The sequence below is a fragment of the Gymnoscopelus braueri genome, assembly GCF_963280865.1.
Source record: "Gymnoscopelus braueri genome assembly, chromosome: 12".
Lineage (NCBI taxonomy): Eukaryota > Metazoa > Chordata > Actinopteri > Myctophiformes > Myctophidae > Gymnoscopelus > Gymnoscopelus braueri.
This window is the reverse complement of record NC_137614.1, coordinates 15,283,200-15,306,184: the sequence shown is the minus strand read 5'-3', so window position 1 is coordinate 15,306,184 and position 22,985 is coordinate 15,283,200. Positions and strand designations below refer to the sequence as shown.

Sequence of the window (22,985 nt, the reverse complement as noted above, 5' to 3'; positions counted from 1 at the left end):
AAAAAAAAAAAAGTACTTAACAGTACTTACCCAACATCTCTGTTCAACAGACTAACATTTAGTCTAGAGACTGCAGACAATCGGCAAACTATAAGGTTATACAGTAAATACATTTGATTTACGTGTCTAAAACTGCTCTGTAATCTAATTGCCGTTATACTGATAATGATGATAACATGTGGAATAAAGGCAAGCAAGGCTATAAAAGCAGTAACTGTTACTAGAACGGCGTAATGGCAGTTATAGATTACTAGAAGCCTAATTAACATGTTCAAACATAGAGGCTACCAAGGAAATGTCCTGCCAAAAGAAATTACAGTTTAACTAGGCATGTTGAGCAAAGGAGAAAATAATGAATACTTAACACGGAAAAGGACAGCAAACTCAAGTTAAATTTTATTAAGGGTGGTTATACAGTAGCCTACACTGCCTTGGATTTATGAATATGGATGGCATGAATACTGCAGTGTAAGATACATTAAAATACATATTAAAACAACATGATGAAAACATTTTATGAAAATCATATCTGCATTTAACATGACTAATGTCACTGACAAACTCATTTATGCTGCATTTTATTATGAAATTACAAGGAACGACCAAAAGTTTGACCTAGACAATTACCATCCATCTCAAGGATCAGTCCACGAGTATGTGTGTGTGTGTGTGTGCGCGCGCGCGCACATATACACTGGTGTACATATTTATATATATAAATTACTGTACATGAACACCCTCATGACAGTGTGCCATATTGCCATCATGCAATCTTGTGAACAGCCACTGTGATCGTTCCATGTGTCCTCACAAGGATATTTCTGTGAAAAACAACAACAGTAAAGTGAGTGTTAATAATGTCAAACATCCCTGATAAACAAAACCCAAAAAGCCAATCATTTCTCATAGTTTTCCCAACTGCGATCATGAGAAATGCTGCACCAGTAAAGTTTTTTTCTCTTGAACTTCTCTGCAATGCTGTAAAGGCAGTTATTAAAAAATGCAGATGTAAACCATACCACATTTAATAATCTATCATCTTATTATTATGAAATAAAAAATCTTATGTAATAGGTAAGTGACTCTCCAATTTGTAAAATGTCTGAATTACATTTAAATTATATGTGTAATTATTATCTGGGCTAGTAGCTACTGTGCAGTGTTGACACATTCAGTACACATGGTCATGCTTTGCCATATCCACATGGGGGCAGCATCACCACACAGATGTTTCCTGTGCATCAGGCTACTGCTCAAATTAAGCAATCAATTCAATATATCTACTCAATATTGGACATTTGGATGACATTCTAAATGTTTTCCTATCAATCTTACTTTCTCTCATCTCATACCTGTGTGTGCTTAATTTTTTAGTATAACCCACATATTCTTCCTTTAACTTTTATTTTAACCACATTAACCCTGGTGTCCCTATTTTGGGAACATTTTCCAAAAATTGTTCAATCCCCCAAATAATTGCAAAAATTGTTGATCTACAAGCTCACAATGCATCGCATTGATGTGTTGTCGGCCATTTCTGCTATTATCGTATATACAGTAGGGCTTAAGTGGTTAAACTACTTGATCAGTTAGTGCTTTTAGACTTCCTGATGGATAGATTAGATTTCAGCAGGTTTTGTAGAATGGACACAGGTCCAACAACAAGACCTCACCCCACGGTTGTGTCCTGTCCCTTCTGCCCTTTATTATGTATACAGATCCAGGACTTCTCAATAGAGCAGTTATCTTGTGAAACTATCTGGTGCCACTGCCGCCCTATTGTCTCTTCTCCAGGGCTTAGAGTCAGATTATTATGGTTGTGCCCTACCTGCCTTTCGTCAAATGTTGTGATGATAACTTCCTCGACCATAACAGATTAAAAACTAAGGAATTAATTATTGATTTCAGTAATAAATCAAAAGCCAGCATTATACAACGTTCAAATTGTAACTAAAAAGTATCTAAGAGCAGTGTTCAACTCTCAAGTCAACTTTGATGAAACACAGTTGGTTGCCAATCGTGGTTCATGGACAACAAAATAAATAATGTGGAAGCTTAATGGTTTTCATGTCCTTGAGACTATTTATATCTCACTTAAGGGAGCTACAGTCTGCAGACCTTCATTTATGTTTTATGCAGCCATATTGGAAAGAAATTGGGCCTCTTCCTTAATAGGTGTTACCAATAATACTAATGGAAGGCTCTGTTCCACTCTGGTCAAACAGAGTGCTGATATTGTGCATGTTGGCTCACTGGAAAGACTCTGCTACACCAGTGGATCTAAAATTGGGGTCCCTTACAGATGTGTAACTCTGAGAGTGTACAAATGGAACCAAGTGGACCCTTTGTATACTCACAGTTATGGGGGTCCTTGAAATTAAATGAGAACCACTCTGCAACACTAAATGGAACAGTGCCTTAATTAGTAAAACCTAGCCGCAAGCAAGTTGCAACTCTTAGATTCTATTTTTAATATCTGGAATCTAGAGTTGCAATACCAACCCTTGACAGCCCATACATCCAAACGGAAAAGTCCTATCTGATCGTATTAAACAATGTTAAACTCACCAACATTGCAGCTGTACGGAAAGCTTGAATTATCCTCTTTCTATCTGTAAAGTTTTTGTTTCATAAAAATCCACCATAGACATGTTATGAGCTACTTTCTGTCAAGAAATTCTGCGCAGGTGATTATTTGGAAGTTTGGAAGCACTCGTTTTCAATAACAAAACGTCCTGCCGCCTCCTGCATTATGAGCAATTTCGAAACAGGTGGTATGCAGGACCGTTGAGTGATTTCCAACGAGTGCTTCCAAACTCCAAAACTTAGAAAATGTTTCACCTGCACAGAATTTCTTGACAGAAAGTAGCTCATAAGTCATAACATGTCTACGGTGGATCTTTATGAAACAAAAACTTTGCAGATAGAAAGAGGATAATTCAAGCTTTCCGCACTGCTGCAATGTTGGTGAGTTTAACGTTGTTTAATACAAACAGAAAGGACTTTTCTGTTTGGATGTATGGGCTGTCAAGGTTGGTATTGCAACTCTAGATTCCAGAAAAAATAGAATCTAAGAGTTGCTTGCGGCTAGGTAAGACCTGTGAAGGAAGTAAGGAAGAGGACCAATTTCTTTCCAATATGGCTGCTGTGCAATAACCCATCACTGATAATTCCTCACCCTAAGTCGGATTCTAGGCAAACAGTAGGGGTATCTGTGGGGTCTCTGATGAGAGCCGCTGCTTGTTTGGCCAGTACCGACATTATGCCTCCATGCTCATCAGACAAAGTACCACGGCCTGGAAGAAGTTTCAGAGTACAGAAGACAAGTAGAACCATTACTAAACAGCACTGGAAAAACAATGATACATAGCAAATCACCTCTCATCCACTAACCCCCAAGGTCAACAGCCACCTGGTTTTTGTTTTCTTTCAACACAGATCTGATGATCTGAGATCTTTATGAAGAAACATGGATTATGTAATAATTGTTGTGATTTTAGTCCTGCCAGCCCATACTGGTTTCCAGATTAGGCTAGATTTGACTCGCACTCGCTGAGCAATAATTTAATCAACCACTAAAGGATATATGTCAGACTTCAAATGTACAAATACTAGTTATTGCTTTTACAAAGTGAATAATGCTGTGCCATATCTTACAGCCCAAGTTATGTCCTTGTTGATCCGTGCAGAGAACACCCACAATTGCTGGATTTTTCATGCTGCCAGAATACAAAAAGAATACAGTTTATATGTAAATGATTACGTTGATTACATTAAAGTTACATAACTCGCAGTCAGGTAATGACTTACGTGTCATCGAGATGCTGTTCGAGGGTCGACTCCATGATTAACACTCATAAACAGTTCGAAAATACAACTTCTAGAATGATTTTGTTATGATTCTCTGCTTCCGCACAATGAGAGTCAGCTGATTGTCACGTGTTCTATGGGTATGTGTGAGGCCCAAATGTAGGAAACGCGCATTACTCATCAGTTGCCAGCCGTCCAGTGAGCAAGTGATGACAAACAGTGGTGGAAAAAGTAGGCTACTCACATTTTTTACTTAAGTAAAAGTATTAATACTGCAATGTAGAAACACTCTGTTTCAAGTAAAAGTCTGGAATTCAAAATTTACTTGAGTAAAAGTACAAAAGTATTGGTATCAAAATGTACAAAATGTAAGTTTTGAAATGTTTAAAATCTTTTGAAAATAGCCAATCTACAATTAAGCACACAATGCTTTGCATTTTCAAATGGCCGAAATGTATATAGGGCTGAAGTGGGTAATGTATGTTTTGTAATAATAATCAAAATCTACAAAGTAACTCAGTTACTTTCAGTGCTTAATGAGTCTTCCAGTTTAGTAGACCTTGTATAGTGAATTTGTACTTCCATGTACTGTATTTCTCATGTCTTACTAAATAAAGTACATCAATCAATCAATCAATCAACTAGTAGGCTAACTAAAGTTTTCAAATAATTGCAGTGGACTAAGTGGAGTAAAAGTATAATATTTGCCTCTGAGATGTAGTGGAGTAGAATAAAAGTACTGAACTGATTGGACATACTCCAGTAAAGTAAAGATACCTCAAGTACAGTACTTGAGTAAATGTACTTAGTTACTTTCCACCACCACCAGTGTGTACTCTAAAGCACTACTGCCCTGAATGATGTAAAAATACTGCATGATAATGCAACAAATAGTCAAAGCAAACAAATTAACCTGTATCACTTGATGTGTAAACAAGGGGCAGAGTTGAAGAGATGACAAGATATGTATAATTCACATAACAAGAGTGGTAACCTCTGAAGATAACAGATATCAGTTGAATGAATGCACTGGTCACACTTAATGCTGTTTTCACAAAACAGGCCGAACAGCTATGGAGGTGATTCGGCAGGTGTCTCAATTATCTTATGCAATATCTGATCTTGCTTTGCTGAATCACCTTTTCCGCTCAGGTCTATAAAAAGTACAGGTAGAGCTTTGACTTAAGGACATTTTTAATAAAAAAAATTGTAATCAGCATAGCTTTATGTACACCACTATATTCACCCATTACACAGTGAAGCCAATCACTTAAAATAGGCTTGAAGAAAGATAATATAGCCTAATATGTGAAATCATATTACGAGTAACTAGCCCATTGGGTATAGGCTACTATATTTTCCTATCAGCACTTGATGTATGATCAATATACTGTTAATGGTTACGCTCTGCTGCTTCCCTGTGGTCTGGTCACCATTCATTCACTATATGCATCACATACTGTAGTCATTTTATAAACTAGGTCAGTTTTATATTATGAAACTCCACCTCTCAGGTTCCACTCTCTCTTTCCCCGAGCTAGGATGAAAGGGGAAATGTAATATTCATGACTCAAATGAAATTACACAAACTGAAATATTATTCAGTCATCTTTTTTCATCATATATACTCTCTATTCGGAAATTGGATTCTCATTCATTTGTTAAGGATCGCAGAGGTTTTAGGCGCATGAGACACTCATTACTCAGGTCTTTGGGGCAAAGGACACTCAAATGTAAAACATTTTATAGCACCCAGTCCACTGCTCAATAGACTCTGGATGGGTAAAAGCAGAAGATAGCCTAACAACTAAAGGGGACACAATTATATTACCATATGCTGACAAATATGAATACTGTAATGTGTGTGTGTGTGTGTGTGTGTGTGTGTGTGTGTGTGTGTGTGTGTGTGTGTGTGTGTGTGTGTGTGTGTGTGTGTGTGTGTGTGTGTGTGTGTGTGTGTGTGTGTGTGTGTGTGTGTGTGTGTGTGTGCGTAATAGCCATTCTGTTTCATCCTGCATTATGATGGCTAAAGGCAACCTCTGGTGCTCATTCCCCTGCATGATTTCTGCTGTCTGCCGGCTCCCATACAGGCAGGCTTCAGTGCTTTTGCTGACTGGGCAGAAATGGGGGAATGTAATTATGTGGCCGGGGGTTTCGGGGGAATCCATCACCATCTCCGTCACCCCGCTCTAATTCTTCTTAAATCTTTTCACCTGTCTCTCTCTATCTTTTCACTCGTCCTAAAGATCACTCATCTCTCTCTCTACACCCCTTAAATCAGAGCGTGGGTGTTTCCACTGACACTGTGCTGCTCGTCACTCTCACTACACACACACTGTGGGCCAGTGGTTCTCAACCAGTGGACTGGGGCCCACTGGTGGGCCGTGAGGATATTGCAAGTGGACCCCCCAAATGATTGGCAAAACACAACAAGATTTTAATGTTAATATTAACATTAATAAACAAATTATGTAATAACATTTTATTTTTTATTTAAAATCTTGAAAAGTGAGTTTTCATTGTGATACTGCTAAATAGGAATTGATTGATCATAACATGGGCAGCCCACCCATCTGAACAGCACCCATCATGAACACTTTTCATTTTTTCAAGTGGGCCCTTATCCAGAAAGGGTTGAGAACCACTGCTGTAGGCCTACAACTTACACACACACACAGCACATTATCCAAAACATGTCCGTGTACATTATTTGCATGTCCATGAAGAGTAGACACATGAATGTGTAATGTGTGTACCTAACCCCACTTCCAAGCTCTCCCACTTTCCCTCCATCTCAGTGGTTTTCAACCTTTTTCATATCAAGGTCCATTATTGTCTCCGCCAGGCCGAAGGCATGGCGAGAGAGTATGTTTTACCCTCCGTCCGTCCGTGTGTCTGTGTGTGTCCGTCCGTCCTGTCCGTGTGTTACCAGCTAATCTCTGGCACCGTTGGCCCGGTCGCTGCGAAACTGTGCACACACACTCCCTGGATGCCAATTCAGAACCTCTGCCTCAAATTTTTCACATGGGCCTGTTATAGCGCCACCAGGAGGCCGATTTGTGCAAAACCCATTTTTTTCCCATTACTCCTACAGTTTTTAACCAAACCTCATGCAAATCGGTACACAGTATCTCTATAGTCATGTGATCAACACGGATCTGTCCGATTTCCCATATTCCATCCTCATTGGTTAAGGTTGCCATCCAAAGTTTGCAGGATTGGTCCGTTTTGAACAAACTGCCTCAAATCAGAACGCAGCTTGCCATTTCCATAAAATTGCACACACACATTCCCACTAGGCCGAGGAAGAAATGCCACTTGAAATGTTTCAAATCAGCCTCATGATGGCGCTATAACCAGCAGGTCTAATTTAGCAAAACACATTTTTGGAACCAAATGCCTCAAATCATGAATGCAGTGTCCGATTGCCGTGAACGACCTAAGAATAAATGGCACCCTTTTCACATTGGCCTATAGCGCCACCAGGAGGCCACAATAACGTGCCTGACCTGGCGGAGACCTGTGCTCCGAGGAGCACTTTTTCTAGTTTATTCTGAAAATATGCTCTTCTGAAAATATGCTCCGAGGAGCACTTTTTCTAGTTTATTCTGCATTTGAGCCACGGATCACCGTTTGATGAGATTATTTTGGCAGACGTGGCTGCTTATTTGTCACTATATTACACATAAAAAAAAGTAAAGATACCTATATTCTGAATTTCTTTTTGTGTGTGCAGTCACATCAAAGAGGAGTTTGACCTATTATCGTTTCCTCAAATATATTGAGGTCTTTGACTAATTAGGGTGAAAATATTGTAATCAGGAACAATCAGACTATGACAACCAAGATTGCTGGGGAAGTAACCGAAATAAAAATAATAATAAAAAAAGAAACTTGTATTTTCTGTTACAGTAATGGATGCTTAAAGGCAGAACATACTGTATACCATAAGAAACATCCTTGCCATCTCTTGGACCGATTTATACTAGCAATAGCAGAGACATGTTGCATCTGCACCAGTTTTAGAATTTACAGGAGACTAGGGTGATTCCCTGTAGTCTTCCCATCGTTCCAGAGTAGGTCTAGTGTAATAAAAGAAAGTTAACATTTATTTACTCATTGTCTTGTCTAGCAGCTGTGCTCTATCTGCAAGTGTAATGTTCATCACTTTGACCCTGGGCAGACAAGAGTTTATGACAGCTTTTATGTAGCATGGCATCCAGGAAAAATTATAACCTGCTACAATCAGATGAGAAACATTGCCTTTCAATCCATAAATGGCTTATGTAAATCCCAATCCATCAGTTGGACTGTAGTTCCAGTAATCCACTAATATTGTTTTAGTGGTGATTTGCCTTGTCCTGCTTGACAAGACAGACAAATAGCACCAGATTTCAATTATCCATCGGCACCAGAGTCTCAGCTTGCATTGTACTGTACGCCATGCTAGTTTCTCTTACTCACAAGGTGGTGCCATATGTTCAATCTTTCATATAATTTAGTATACTGTAGTACATGTAGTGGATCACATTTTTTTCTTTTTTTTAAACCTTTATTATGAATGCTCTTTTTCAGCAATGCCCTACTTTGTTAGCTTTAAAAGGATCCCTGGCTAATAAGAGTTATATGCCTTAATACATTATAATTGCCCTCTATAACAAAAATATTAAATTAAAAGCACCTTCAATATTTTATTTATTTTAGAAATAGTTCATCTTTTACTCAAGGGGGACAATGCCCATCGCAAGTTGATGATGTTGTTCATGTGTGGTCCAGCCCTATGGAAAGTATGGAATGCATGTAATAAAAACGTATTTAAAACCATATTAACCACCTTAGGAAGTATTAAGCTGGTTTTCCATAAGGCATGGACAAATTAAATCATCAACTTGTGACGGGCGTTACCCCCCTCGAGTAAAAGATGAACTATTTCTAAAATGAATCAAATGTTTAAGGTGTTTTACATTTTTACATTTTTGTTATAATTATAATGTATTAAGGCATATAAGGCTTATTAGCCAGGGATCCTTTTTAACAATTTGGGCCATGTTAACTCATTCACTGCCAGAACTTTTTTATTTTTGCGTTTGACAAACTGCCAGAGATTTTTCATAGAAAAAGAAAGTACTCAGGAGCCAAGATACAAAATGTTTAAGTTTTAAGTTAACAAGGAAGTGGATTGGAGTCTAGATCTTCAACAAATCATATCTCCTTGGTCTTTAGGTTAGAAATTAAATAAATAAATAATAAAAAAAAAAAAAAAAAAAAAAGTCGTTCTTGGCAGTGGGGGCTTAAAGGACAAAAGTCGTTTTAGTCGTTCTAGGCAGTGAATTTGTCAGCTTCTATAAAAAAGAGTTGGAAAACACACATTGTGTGTATTTTAGAGACACAGGCACTGGCAGAATCAACATACAAACAAGGATAAATATCTCACACTTAGCAACATGTTCTTAAATCACCAAATCACACCAACATTTCTCCAGTAAGCTGTCATCATCATAATAGGCTATACGGGGAGAGCCCACATAAATCGTACAGCTCTACACCAACATGCCCTGATTCAGATGATGATGATCCTAAAAAAGACAAGGAAAGGGGGCATATGGAGCGGATTTAAGGATGGGGAGGTGTAGGGCGGAGGGTAGGGTCTAGGGTGGGGTGGGGTGGGTGGCTGGAGGGGGGGCTGTTGGCAGAGGATAAAGAGAGAAAGAGTGTTTAGCTCCCCTATCTGAGGAGACCTGGGAACTCACATGACCGGAGAGCCAGAAGTGGATCCCGTGCAGGGTGTGAGGACTGAGGAGAGAGAGTAACTATACTGTAGTAGCAAGCAGTCAAGCGGTGCTGAGGAGAGTGTCATATACTCCTGTTGCTGCCATGGGCTCCAGGATGCTACTGCTGTCCCTCATCCTGGTGTGTCTGAGCGGGTCCAGAGGAGCCATCATCACAGGGGTAAAGTGGGAAGTTTCCACGGGCTCGCTTGTTTGTTTGTTTGTTTTTGTTTTCCTGTTATCTATAATTAGTTGTGATTCATGAATTGCTTGAATGTGTGGGTTATGCTGTCAACTTATATGCACAATGCTGTTTACAAGTGTGTTTGTATATATCTTGATTGTATATGCATATTGGATTAACATTTTGTGATTTTATTATGTATAAATCCACAATAGGAGGCTCTGTGTTTATAGTCAAAGTTAAATGTATTAATTCAAATTATTATCCCTTTTCAGTTTTTTTATTGGGCCATTTATGTCAAAACAATATATATGCAAATATGTTATGGCTTATTCATTGCTATTGTTTTTCTGACTTAATTACAAGTGACTGATTGTAGATCATTTACTTGAATACACTGGACAAATTGAAAGACATTATTTCAGTCCGTTGACTGAAGTTCATTTCTAAAGGGATTAGGGAGATGACAGGCAATACATAAAAAGGCCATTGCTCTACAAACATGAATAGGAAGGCAAATAAGAGAACAGATTTAATTCAGCTTCAAATGAGAGTGTATTTTTTATTGACCGTCTTTTCCCCCTCTCTCTGTCTCTCTCAGCCCCTTTCTCTCTGTCTGTCTCAGTCATTTATCTATACATTTATTTTCTTCTCACCCTCTCCTTTCCCCCTCTCTGTCTGTCTGTCTGTCTGTCTGTCTGTCTGTCTGTCTGTCTGTCTGTCTGTCTGTCTGTCTGTCTGTCTGTCTGTCTGTCTGTCTGTCTGTCTGTCTGTCTGTCTGTCTGTCTGTCTGTCTGTCTGTCTGTCTGTCTGTCTGTCTGTCTGTCTGTCTGTCCGTCCGTCTGTCTGACATCAAGGCCTGTGACAGAGATGCTCAGTGTAGCTTCGGGATGTGCTGTGCTGTGAGTCTATGGTTGAGGGGTTTGAGGATGTGCACTCCAAGAGGTGCGGAAGGAGATGAATGTCACCCCTTCAGCTACAAGGTAAGGAGAAATATATTAATATGTCAATCCTGTCTCACTCCCTTAATGTCACGTCTGTCTGTCTGTCTGTCTGTCTGTCTGTCTGTCTGTCTGTCTGTCTGTCTGTCTGTCTGTCTGTCTGTCTGTCTCTCTCTCTCTCTCTGTCTCTCTCACACACACACACACACACACTCACACACACTCTGTGTATGTGTGAGAGAGACAGAGAGAGAGAGAGAGACACACACACACACCTTTCTCACTTCCACGAGCACACTAGCTTTCAAAAATGAGAAATTAACTGATTATATCAAGTGCTTGCAGCTTGGCAGGCACTTCAGAAAACCTGCTGATAACTGCAGAGGCTATTGATCGACTCACGCAATCCAAATCGTATATCACTCTGCTCGTCTTCAGATGTCTGTGATTAGGCCTGTTAACACAATGTCCATCTCTGCACTAATCTTTAAAGAAGATAACAGACTAGCAGCTCCACTTGCTGATGACTTGATGGCGTTTACACTAGCTTGTGTGTAATGAGGTTCCAAGAATCGGGGTTTGGGGATATAGTATATTAATAACACATTACATAGTGGGCCTATTACTTTTATGAGTCACAAAGTAATTTGTAACACATTACGTTTACAAATTGGGTAATATCCAATTTGGGTAATATTACCCAATTTGTCAAGTACTGTGTTAAATTAAATTTGTATGAACACTAACTAATGATGTATTCGATATTTAGACTTTTATTCTTTCTTTCTTTTTTTTATATATGCCCTGCACAGATGACTCTGAATTATTTATGTTTCATCATAACATTGAATGTTAGGCTGCTGAAGCATTTTATATTGTAACATTTTCCTCTATTCAATTTAGCCTGTACCCTCTTCCATTGTATTATACCTAGTCCCTTTGTGCTTTATTTGAGGGTGTTTACTTGGCACAGTAAAAGTAGCATAACATCACTTTCAATTGAACGTCATTGGTAATATTCTTCATTTTGGGTGCAAGGTCTGGTCAGGGAAGTTAGCAAATGTGCAATCTGTACTGTAACTGTGTAAGTAATTTCTTTTCCCTCATTTGTCTCTCTGCGTTGTCTTCTTTTTTGTCTCTTTTGTTATTTTTCTTCTTCTTGGTATTATTGTTGCTCTGGACAACTCACATTACACACATTTTGTATTCCAGATTCCCTATCCAGGAAAAAGGCAGCATCATACTTGCCCTTGTCTTCCCCACTTGGCGTGCAACAGATATGCTGATAACAGATATAGATGTTCTGACGACTTCAAAAATATGGACTTTTGATGGACTCCCAAAATCCAAATGGAGATGAGCACATGAGAAGAGTCTTGAACAATAACCCATGAGGGAGCACAAACATGTATCGCATCTTTACTGACTGTAATCATCATTTGTGTACACTGTGCACTATATACACTATTCGTATGGAAACTATTACTGCACCTACTGTACAAGATCCAAAATGAAACGCTAAGATAATGTACTTGCTTGACAGTGCCACAGCAAACATCAGATCACAAACTTTTAACAAGATAGAAGTTTCCTGGCAAGCTATTTGTGAATCATGATCAGCTCTTATTTAATTTTCACAGCCTTTTTCTGTTCATTTACCAAAGAATAAACATAAACAATTTGCAAATAAAACTATAATACACCATTGCTGTTGCATAATTTCTGTAATTTTTTTCCTTTCCATTTCCATGTTCTGTTTATCCTGCGTGAATAAATAAAATATAACACTGTGTGTGTTCTGGGATGAAGAGCCAAGTGATTGCGATCTTGATCTTGAAGGTCATAAAATAAGACGTACTGTACTTACTTGCCTTTATCGGCACATGCAAATGTACAGTATGACCTTTCCATGCAATGGAATGGATGCGGATGGAAAGGGAGGTGACAAATAGTTAATTTATCCATCTTATGATGGAGTTGTGCTCTGAAATTTGTGGATCTACAAGTTCACAATGTGTCTCAAATATCCTGAATACAGTACAGTACGTTTCACTTGCAGCAACAATTTCCCTGACATTCAGATTCAGAATATTATGCCACACTGGAGTTTTCATTTTAATTTGCAAAATGTTTTCACTTGGTGTTGCTTCACATGTTTGAATGAAATCAGTACAAATCCTTTTTCTTCCAGTTTAGAAACATTTTAACATCTCGACGTATGAGATATTTGAACAAGGTTATTGACTAAAAACTTGGGCTAAAGAATTTGATCCCAAGCCTGATCAATTTGCCTACATGACTGGAAGATAATTGATTAGCTGTTTAATAATATTATAATATAAAAATGGATGTAATATGATATGACCATTATATATTTTCCAACCATCTCAGACAACAGAATTTCATGAATTTTCATCATATAAAGTAGCTGCATCCTATACTACATTAGAGGAAAGTCCCGTCTTCCGTCATCATTCACTCATTCACTTCCGTTATCATTCATTCAATCCTTCATTTCCATTCTTTCGCACTAAACAACAACAACACATCAATAACCACACAAGCCACAACGTGCGCGATTAATTTACAGGTGGCGTAGGCTACTTTTCATTGCTCACCACACATTTGCCTCCTTGCAGCATAATTAATTGCGCCCAGCACAAACTGACAACATTACAGGTAGACCCTTTCGTTCCCTTTAGCCCTCTCCAGACCAATCTGAGTCGGCCCGATTTTGGGCCGAATTGGCTTCGGGAAGCGTCGGCCAGTCGGTTAGGGGTCCGTCGGGGGGTCCGTCGGGACCTTTTCGGCCGACCCAGAGCCGACCGAACATGTTCAGCTTTTTAGCCGACTGGTAGCGCAGTGGCAGTGACAACAGAGGGCTGTCGGTGTTGCCAGATTATGTGAGAGAAACAAGCGACCATGTCTATGAAAACCTACATTCACTGTTTCTTGTTGTTGCTCCCAGAGAGAGAGAGATTGATTGATTTGCCCTACTTTTGCGCTGTGGTGATTGGGAGCAGGTGTGTAAATTTGTCCAGTGAGTCACATGCATCCGTGTTTATGTATAAATATGTAATGCGCAAGTATGTAAACATGTCCTTCTGAGTGGGAGTTCAAGCATTGCATGAATAGGCTCGTAAAGCAGGGAGATAGTGACAGAGGAAGAGTGGTAGAGGGGGAGAGACACAGGGGGGAGAAAGAGAGAGAGAGAGAGAGGGAAAGAGAGAGAGGAGGGGAGAGAAAGAGAAAGAGAGAGGGGAGGAAGACAGAGAGAAAGTGGGAGACGGAGAGAGAAACGGAGGGAGGGAGAAAGAGGGAGGTAAAAAGCGGCAGAGAGAGAAGGAAAGAAAGAAAGAGGGAGAGACAGAGGGAGAGAAAAAAGGGAGAGTGAAAGATTGAGAGAGAAAGAGCGAGCGAGAGATTGAGGAGACGGAAAGAGGGAGAGAGAACGAGCAATTAAGTGAATTGCTTTCACCTGCTGCTGCTGCTGCTGCTGTGCGGAGTGTGCTACAGGGCATATCTCCGCCAAGCCAGGGTGACCTACCCAGGCTCATGAAATTCATATTCAGGCTAGTAGCCAATTAGAATGAAATCTTCAAAAACGGACTCATATACTGATACAGAACCATATATTGGCTATATATTATGGCTGTCGGGTGGAAATCTTGTATGTTCCTTTTTTATTATTATTTAAAAACAATTTAAAATCGTGAAAATAGCCAATCTACAAGCTGTAATTATTAATAATTAAGAAATACTATATTTTAAAGAGTGAAAAATCAACTAAAGTCATTATTAGTGCAAGTTCATTCACATTTCATTTGAATGAAAATAACTTGTGGGTAAAATACATTCTGTGAATCTAATGTGATTAATGTGACCGCTACTTCAGTCAGTGAAGTCCAGGGCTGAATGTGACATATTGAGACCTATATAACTAAATATTGGTCATTTGCCAACACATTATTTTGTGAAATAAATGGGTAATATTTCACAGATAGTTATACTATTCTTATAATATATTAAAATACAATCATCCTTAACCTTCAAGTTAAATGCATTATTTCCGTGGACTTAAAAATCATTTTTGGACTTAAAAATCTTTATTATTTTTTTGGATGGCCTTCCTGCCCTGGCAGGAAGGCCGGGCAGGGCCTTTGTGCCCTCCAAAAAATTACAACACCAAAGGCCAAGTGGCCTTGCCCCTAAAATGACGAAATTCCAGGCTTGAATGCAATAGATGTACTCTGAGTCTGTTACAAGTAAAAGTCTGGAATTCAACATTTACTTGAGTAAAAGTACTAAAGTATTGGTATAAAAATGTACTTAAAGTACCAAAAGTAAAAGTACAAAAATGTTTGAAAATAGCAGATCTACAAGCTCAGAACGCGTGCATCGCAACACGTTGTGAGCTTGTAGATCTGCTATTTACAAATAGCTTAAAAGTATAAAATAGGGCTAAAGTGGTTAATGTATGTTTCATAATGATTTATATCTGCAAAGTAACTAGTAACTAAACATTTCAAATAATTGTTGTGGAGTACAAGTATAGACAATTGGAAATACTCCAGTAAAGTAAAAGTACCTCAAAATTGTACTTAAGTACAGTACTTGAGTAAATGTACTAGTTACTTTACACCACTGCACGTCAGTGAAGAAAAAACGCTGGGAACATCCCTAAGTGGCTTTGCAGGGAAACAAGCCCAAAGTCGCTTATAATAAGCAGACCTGGCAACGCTGGCACGCTAAAAGTCTAATTAGCACATGAATGGCCAGTCGGCTGACAGACTTAAATGGCAACTTTTGCCAACCGAATACCAGTCTGTTGCAGTCTGGAGTAGTCTGCAATAGTCTGGACGAGTCTGTTTGGTGCGGAGTTGCCTTTTAGCGTGAGCACCGCCGAGCGAAACCAAACACAGCCGACGCAAGACGACGCGGCCGCCATTGAAATCTCCCCATCTGCACAACAACAACACACGCGACGCGACCACTTCGCTTCAACCCCCGCCGTTGCTTTCACTTTGCTCATGTCTCTCTATCACACCACACTCACGCTAATATGTCATGCACATCCCACACAAAACATTAAAACACGCCAGTGTCTCAACGCAGCGCTAACAACAACACCGAGTCGGCAGTCTGGGTTGCCACGTTGGGGGGCAGACAAGCAGACAGGTCAGTGTTGCCAGATGTGCGCCAGAAACAAGCAACCACCTTCATAAATAAAAAAAAGCCAGCCGAAGGGGTCCGCGATGTTTCACGGGGGTCCGCGATGTTTCGTGGGGGTCCCAAGACTCCCAGGGGGTCCGCTGACCCCCAGGGGGTCCCCCATGTATTTTTATTTTATTTTATTTTTTGGGGGGGGAAATTTTTATCCCACGATTTTGGAACCCCAAAATAAGCGAGCCCTCGCTAGAGCCCCGTGCGCGGCTAGGGGGCAGGGCGCCCGTAGGGCGCCCGGACCTCTAGTTTATATTCATTTGAATAATTTAAAAGATTAGCTTATTTTAATAACAAAAAGCTTTTCAATATCCTTTTTCCAAGAATAGTGTTATCAACTCAACTAGTGCAACAGCCAAAGTCTACATCTTACCACATGGAAAACATTAAACAGAACACAGAAGAATGAACAACAAATCTTCTGATCTGAATGTCAATATAAATTATTAACAGCACTTCCGAAATAATAATAATTTATCTGCACACTGTAAATACCACTGTAAATTCATTGTTGTTATCACACATTTCTTATCTCAGGTTATCATGATATTTGGTGACATGGAAAGGCATTTGCTGACACAACCTGAATGGACTGTATAAAAAGGATGGCATCTTTCAACATCTCTTCACTTTCTAAGTCCAACAGCAAAGTTAGCAACCATGAAGTGGCTCGTTGTCCTTTGTGCCCTGGTGGCTCTCTCTGAATGCCTGGTCAGGTAAGTACCAGCTGGCTGACTGAAGCCACCTCTTCTACACCTAGGAGTTGGTTAACATAACTGTATAATATGAATGAAATTAAATGGTTGTGCGGTTTGATGAAATTATCTCCATTGTGTACCGCGGAAAAGTATAAACAATTTTGATTTATCCTGTCAAGGCTATTCAGACTCACATAAATACACATGGGGCTGTTTCCTACAATGAGCGTACTGTATGTCTACATATCTAAAGTATTTATTCATTTTAAAATGTCACATACACACTCAGCACTTTTCACATTTTTTAAAATGATTCATTTGTATAGTGTGTACATTACCCACTACTTTCACAGCCTATATTATATGAAATATATCTGTGCACTCAGTAGTATGTAAAACCAAGTCCGGCTATATTTTTACACGGTTTTGCTGTGTTGTGTGTCAAGGTGAATAAAACAGATTCTATTCTCTTTATCTATTGTATTGCAATGGATAACAAAAAGGAGCCTGGCATTATTACTGATATTTTTCTCACTGTGTGAAGGATGCCCCTGATCAAGGATAAAACTCCACGGGATGTCCTGCAGGAGAAGGGGCAGTTGGAGGAATACCTCCAGAAGTACCCATACAACCCCATGGTCAAGTTCCTCCAGACAGGCACTGAGCCCATGACCAATGATTATGACGTAAGTCCAGGTTAGGGGAAAACATCATGTTAACCTAATTTACCCTTCCTCGTACAAACATGCCAAAAATAACAGATTGGCCAGGACTAAGAATACATTAGGTTTAGTTCATCTTATTGTCTAATAATCACCATCAATGGCATAGTAAATCAGTAAAAGCAGGAGACACTTTAGTCACCCTAATAACCAGTCCTGTAGTGTTTACAATGTTCTATAATGTTATCATTTCTGTTTCAACACCTTGTCTATTGCTGTGTGTCACCTCCAGCTGGCTTACTATGGGGTCATCTCAATCGGAACTCCACCCCAGTCCTTCAAAGTTGTCTTTGACACTGGCTCCTCCAACCTGTGGATACCCTCTGTCTACTGTAACAGCCAGGCCTGTCGTGAGTACTGTTAACTTAAATACAAAAACATGATTTATCCCTGTGAGGCAATTCCTGGTAAAGGACAGTACAGACAGTCAGGATGTAGCTCTGCCATAAGAATTGATATGGGTTCCCCTATTTGTATCTATTTCTTTACAGTAGGCTACATTATATACAGAAGAAATCTGCACTCAATAAACAAATCAAAACCAAAGATGTAACAAACTAAACTAAAAATCCAGGACAAAGACATCAGAGGGGTACAAGTCCAGAGTGGCAGGAAGGAAGCCAGTCATACTGGTTAGCAATTTATCTGAGGAAATAAAGTAAAACAAGCCAAATTAACCTGTATGGTTGTATGACTGAATCATTATAATTATTTAAGCCATATACAGTAAAACACTTTTTATCCGTTGTGTTTATAATCAGATTTACATGACCTTCTCTCAAATGCACAGCTAAAACCACATATATTTTACAGAAAACCACCAGAAATTTAACCCACAGCAGTCTTCCACCTACAAGTGGCTCGGACAGGCTCTGACTATTTACTATGGTACTGGCAGCATGACTGGATCTCTTGTCAGTGACAATGTTGAGGTAACCATAAACAGCCAAGGCCATCACTTGGGGCCCAATTCTGACAATTATCTGCATATTGTACCTTTCCACCTGACACATTTGAGTAGCCACTGACTTTCGTTTCCAGGTTGGTGGAATGACTGTGAACCAGCAGGTGTTTGGAATCAGCCAGACAGAGGCTCCTTTCATGGCCAGTATGAAGGCTGATGGTATCCTTGGACTTGCCTTCCAGTCCATTGCCTCTGACAATGTGGTGCCTGTCTTTGACAACATGATGAAGCAGAACCTGGTGTCTCAGAAACTCTTCTCTGTCTACCTGAGCCCGTACGGAAAATAAATGGAATAGTGTTTGTATTTGGTTGTGTGTACAATGGCAGGTATAGGTATAGTACATGCACATGTACTGTATGTGTATTGTATGTATACTGTGTCTTCCTGAAACAGTATGGAACACATACTAACACATTTGTCTTATATGCCGCCGTTAGCAACTCAGAGCAGGGCAGTGAGGTGGTCTTCGGTGGTTATGATGCAAACCACTACACCGGACAAGTCACTTGGATCCCCCTGACATCTGAAACCTACTGGCAGATCAAAATGGACAGGTGCAAACATATTCCAGTCTACTGTGTCTATTCTCTTTTTAAAAGTAAGCAGCAAAACCTTGCCTAATGCATACACACAGGATACTCCTATTAATTCTGCTTCTGCTATTGCTCCTATTACAGTGTTACCATCAATGGACAGACTGTGGCCTGTAATGGTGGCTGCCAGGCTATCATTGACACCGGCACTTCCCTCATTGTTGGCCCAACCAATGACATAAACAACATGAATTCTTATGTTGGAGCCACCACTAATCAATATGGAATGGTGAGACAAATTATTCTTGTCTTGACTCTTTTATTTCGCCAATTTAATTTACACAGCAGTGATAAAATGGACCAAAAAGAGATTATTCTCCTACCTTGCAAAATGACCAAATCCTCCCTCCACTCACCCCCCATTATCCAAGCAGTTCCTTTTCCTTACCTGTAACCCCACACTGCCACCTACCCAGCCTCTGTTCCCCCGCCCCCCATTTGACATACGAAGCAGTTAGGCCCCGCCCCATCTTCCATGCCCCCCATCTTACCCTTGAAAGCCCCTCCTCCTAACCCTAAAACAAATGGCATTCTTTATACAGGCCTCAGTGAACTGCCAGAACATCCAGAGCATGCCTGAAGTGATCTTCACTCTCAATGGACACGCCTTCACCATCCCTGCCTCTGCCTACGTTTCCCAGGTCAGTCTACACACAAACAGTTACAGATGAGAAGACATGTACTGTATGCACGCACGCATTTACACGCACACACACACTAATTGCAACACTGGCTATAATTAGCAAGTAAAATTGTGTCATTCTTTGTGAGTGAAATACATTTCCTCCTGTCTTTCCATCTATAGAGGTCCTATGGTTGCAGCACTGGCTTTGGCAATGGTGGATCTGACCAGCTCTGGATCCTGGGAGATGTCTTCATCAGAGAGTACTATTCCATCTTTGACGTTGAGTCTCAGTACATTGGATTGGTCAAGTCTAAGTAATCAAACCAAGCATCCTGATGGATAATCAATAACTCTAGACTTCCTGTATAGGAGCTGTATGATTCACGCATGGCTTGTGCAAATGGAAAACAAGATGTAATAGTAAATATGCTATTGCTGCTTTGAATAAAATATTATTACAGTCATTGTGTCAAGTAACACCTTACTTATTCATAGTTTGAGCTTCTAACACACTCAACAATATGGTTTGTCTAATGTCTACCATTCACTATGTATACGTTTATTAATTATTTTCTTAAGATGAGGCTTTTATTAATCCCACAAGGGAAAATCAGACTCCAAAGGCAGCACGGCAGTTAAAATACAGATTACGGGCAAGAAAAAGTAGGCTACTGTAGATCTTCCTACACATCTGAACCTAGCTGCCTGGACAAGACAGGAAGTATATGTCAGCTTTAGAACAGGACTGAAAAGACACACTGGACACTGTTGGAGTTTACTCCAACTCCAGAAGGCAGTACACAAAGGTACAAGCTGCCCTTAAAATCCTCCAAATTCGGCCATACCACCCATGACGAGAAATTTTATTTTAGAAAAAAATGCCAAACGCCAGAGGATTACACCCCTTAAAATGAAGCCCTTAAAGAAGTACACCCCAAAAAAAACTTATTCTCTATCATACACACCCCATGAAGCCTTGAATTCATGGAGATTTTTTTGTTTTTATTACATTCCTAAACCAATAAATTGATGACTGGCTGAGTCTACGGTAGGAGACTCACTTGACCTGCATTTGAGTCTCCTACCGGAGACATTAGCATATTTCCGCCGGTCATCAAATTATTATTATTCAAGGCTTCATGGGGTGTGTAATTGATAGAAAATAAGTATTGTTTTGGGTGAACTACTCCTTTAAACCCCTAGGGAAAAGAAGAGCCAGCGCTGCTTCTAACTAGTTAGCAACAATAGCATAGCCAGGCAGTCAGTGAGAGTTTGAGTTGACTGTGGTCAATTTATTCGTTTCTGGGTATTAATCACATTGCATCAACAACACCCATTGAGGGGCCACAGAGTCGGATTCCAGTGATCTGCATCAGTTCCAAAAAGGCAAAGTACCCCATCCATGACGCAGAACACCACTGGGTGAGGCATCCCAAAGACCGGGCACAAAGCACCTTCCGACAGCAGGGAACTCAACTCAACTCAAACTTTATTTATATAGCCCATTTATAACGACCAAGGTCGACCAAAGTGCTATACAGAGTCAAATTAAAAACAAACAAGGAAAGCATGTCTAAAATACATTATAATCTTCACAGCATAATTATAGTTATTCAAACTCATAAATGTCTTACAAGGTCAAGTATTATAACACAGTATTAAAACATTTTTTGCATATATTACTAATTGCATTATAGAGATGATTATAATTACTATAAGTGGTCAATGGGTGCTTTAAGTAAAGTAATGACATTTCTGAAGGTGTAGGCAGAAACAGTTTGTTTTATGCATAGATTTAATGCATTTTTCACTTTGCTTAAAACACTCATTGACCACTTTTAATCACCCAAGCATTACAACAGTGACTAATGCAGTATAAAATGATTATAATTACAACAAGATAATTCTAATTGATCCTGGCCATTCTACTGGTCAGTGAGTGACCAGTAATTCTGAATTATTATGATACTTATAAGTCTGTTTCTTATCCTTTGCACATGTACATTGTAACCTGATTGATTAATTGCACAGCATATTGGCACTTTAGGTATTTGTAGGGTGTAATTTGCACATTGTATTTTGCACAGTAAGGAAACGCAGACATGATTTTATTGTTGAATACATTTTAACTGAAAATGTTTTAGTTGTTTCCTGTCCAGCTGAGCTGGCCACACAGCTAATTAGTTCCACCTGTGGAAACAGAAATGTTTGGCGATAAGCATGATGGGCATGTGCAATGTGTATAAATATCAATGAGTGCAATAGAGACTAGGTGCAATATACATTATTATATGTCATTTTAAGTGATTATTGAAAGCTTAAGTTACCTGTTTAAGTTGTGCTGTTCTGTTCCAGTATAATTGGGCTGGACCAAGTCAGGATTGTGATGTGTTTTAAGTTGCTTATGGTTTGTTGTAGTAGTGTAAGGAAAGAATCATTGTGTAGTTCAGGATGTTTTATATTTGGTAGGTTAAAGGTATTTATGTATTTTTTGTGTTTATTTTTCTATTTATGTATTTATTGTATGTTTTAGAACACACCCATTTGGTACAGTCTAGCTCAGCTGTGTATAAAATGCTGCTGCCAGTCATTATGAGGGAGTGCTGTGAGTGAAGAGCTGCATGTGTTCTTGTGCTGAATAAATACACCTTCTGGTTGCAACCAACTTCATGGCTCTGTACTGTTTCCAGTCGCTAATTTGGGCATCCATTATAAAGAGGTTTTATAATGTGTTATGATTGCATTATGAGTATGTGTGAGTGCGTATAACTGGAATTATACAGTCTTACAATGAGATTATAATGACTTATAATGTTTATAAAGCATTATAGACTTGGGAAGTCTAGGAAGACAGGAAGTGTTACAAACACATTTGTGCATACAGTCTGTTATATGACCATTTTATTGCTTATTTATTAAGAGTTTGTATTAATTATACATGGAAAGCTGCATTAAAATGTGTCCAATCCTTAAGCACAATATTGGGACATTGCAATCAACCATAGGTCAACATCATGATTCATCTTGATCCACATGTGAATATGTCTGCTGTGCAGCAGGCTACTTACTCCTCACTGTGTTGGTTAGCAGTTAGCAGAGGTTTGTAGTTTGCACAGATTTGTGCACTTCAGGCCATTGTTGCACTGACAGTGTTGCAGCATGTGCTTGCCATTCAAGGCACCAGCAACACTATCGCAGAGCGACTGGCAAAGTTTGGTGATGTCTAGGATTCTTGTCCTGTTCCGTGACACCCTACCGGCCCGTCCACCCATTAGGCATAACAAAATGTCCAATAAATATGAAACTACTCCTGTGGAACGGCTATCATATATTCATTTACTTACTATATATCGACCCTATAAATAATTTAGTAAGGATTTGCCCACTCAAATGGAACCGATATCTGGTCTGGCCCATGGACTATAGGGTTCAAGCCAAACATCTACTGCTCTTACC

General features: G+C 39.4%; 3 protein-coding genes across 3 annotated transcripts; 2 read left to right on the top strand and 1 right to left on the bottom strand.

Moving 5' to 3' along the window:
* Positions 1–374: 374 nt before the first annotated feature.
* lamtor5 (late endosomal/lysosomal adaptor, MAPK and MTOR activator 5) lies at positions 375–3,946 on the bottom strand. Its single transcript, XM_080445374.1, has 4 exons — positions 3,811–3,946; positions 3,658–3,719; positions 3,179–3,296; positions 375–821 (listed from the first exon to the last, which is right to left on the bottom strand). The coding sequence occupies exons 1-4, from the start codon at positions 3,843–3,845 to the stop codon at positions 764–766; spliced, it is 273 nt and encodes a 90-aa protein (XP_080301500.1). The 5' UTR covers positions 3,846–3,946; the 3' UTR covers positions 375–763.
* A 5,614-nt stretch (positions 3,947–9,560) lies between these two features.
* prok1 (prokineticin 1) lies at positions 9,561–12,035 on the top strand (the record flags this gene model as incomplete). Its single annotated transcript, XM_080443814.1, has 4 exons — positions 9,561–9,616; positions 9,660–9,759; positions 10,620–10,745; positions 11,916–12,035. The coding sequence occupies 4 exons, from the start codon at positions 9,561–9,563 to the stop codon at positions 12,033–12,035; spliced, it is 402 nt and encodes a 133-aa protein (XP_080299940.1).
* Positions 12,036–16,586: 4,551 nt separating this feature from the next.
* LOC308096389 (pepsin A-like) lies at positions 16,587–19,847 on the top strand (the record flags this gene model as incomplete). The annotated part of the gene is made up of 9 exons (XM_080443813.1): positions 16,587–16,642; positions 17,169–17,310; positions 17,579–17,696; positions 18,160–18,278; positions 18,388–18,584; positions 18,749–18,865; positions 18,989–19,133; positions 19,447–19,545; positions 19,710–19,847. The coding sequence occupies 9 exons, from the start codon at positions 16,587–16,589 to the stop codon at positions 19,845–19,847; spliced, it is 1,131 nt and encodes a 376-aa protein (XP_080299939.1).
* Between the last annotated feature and the right edge of the window lie 3,138 nt (positions 19,848–22,985).

Coding starts and splice junctions, on each gene's coding strand:
- lamtor5 (XM_080445374.1), bottom strand. CDS start 3,845: ATGGAGTCGACCCTCGAACAGCATCTCGATGACAC. Junction 3,297..3,657: donor ACAAGGACATAACTTGGGCT/GTAAGATATGGC, acceptor AACTTCTTCCAG/GCCGTGGTACTTTGTCTGAT. Junction 822..3,178: donor TGCCTAGAATCCGACTTAGG/GTGAGGAATTAT, acceptor TGTTTTTCACAG/AAATATCCTTGTGAGGACAC.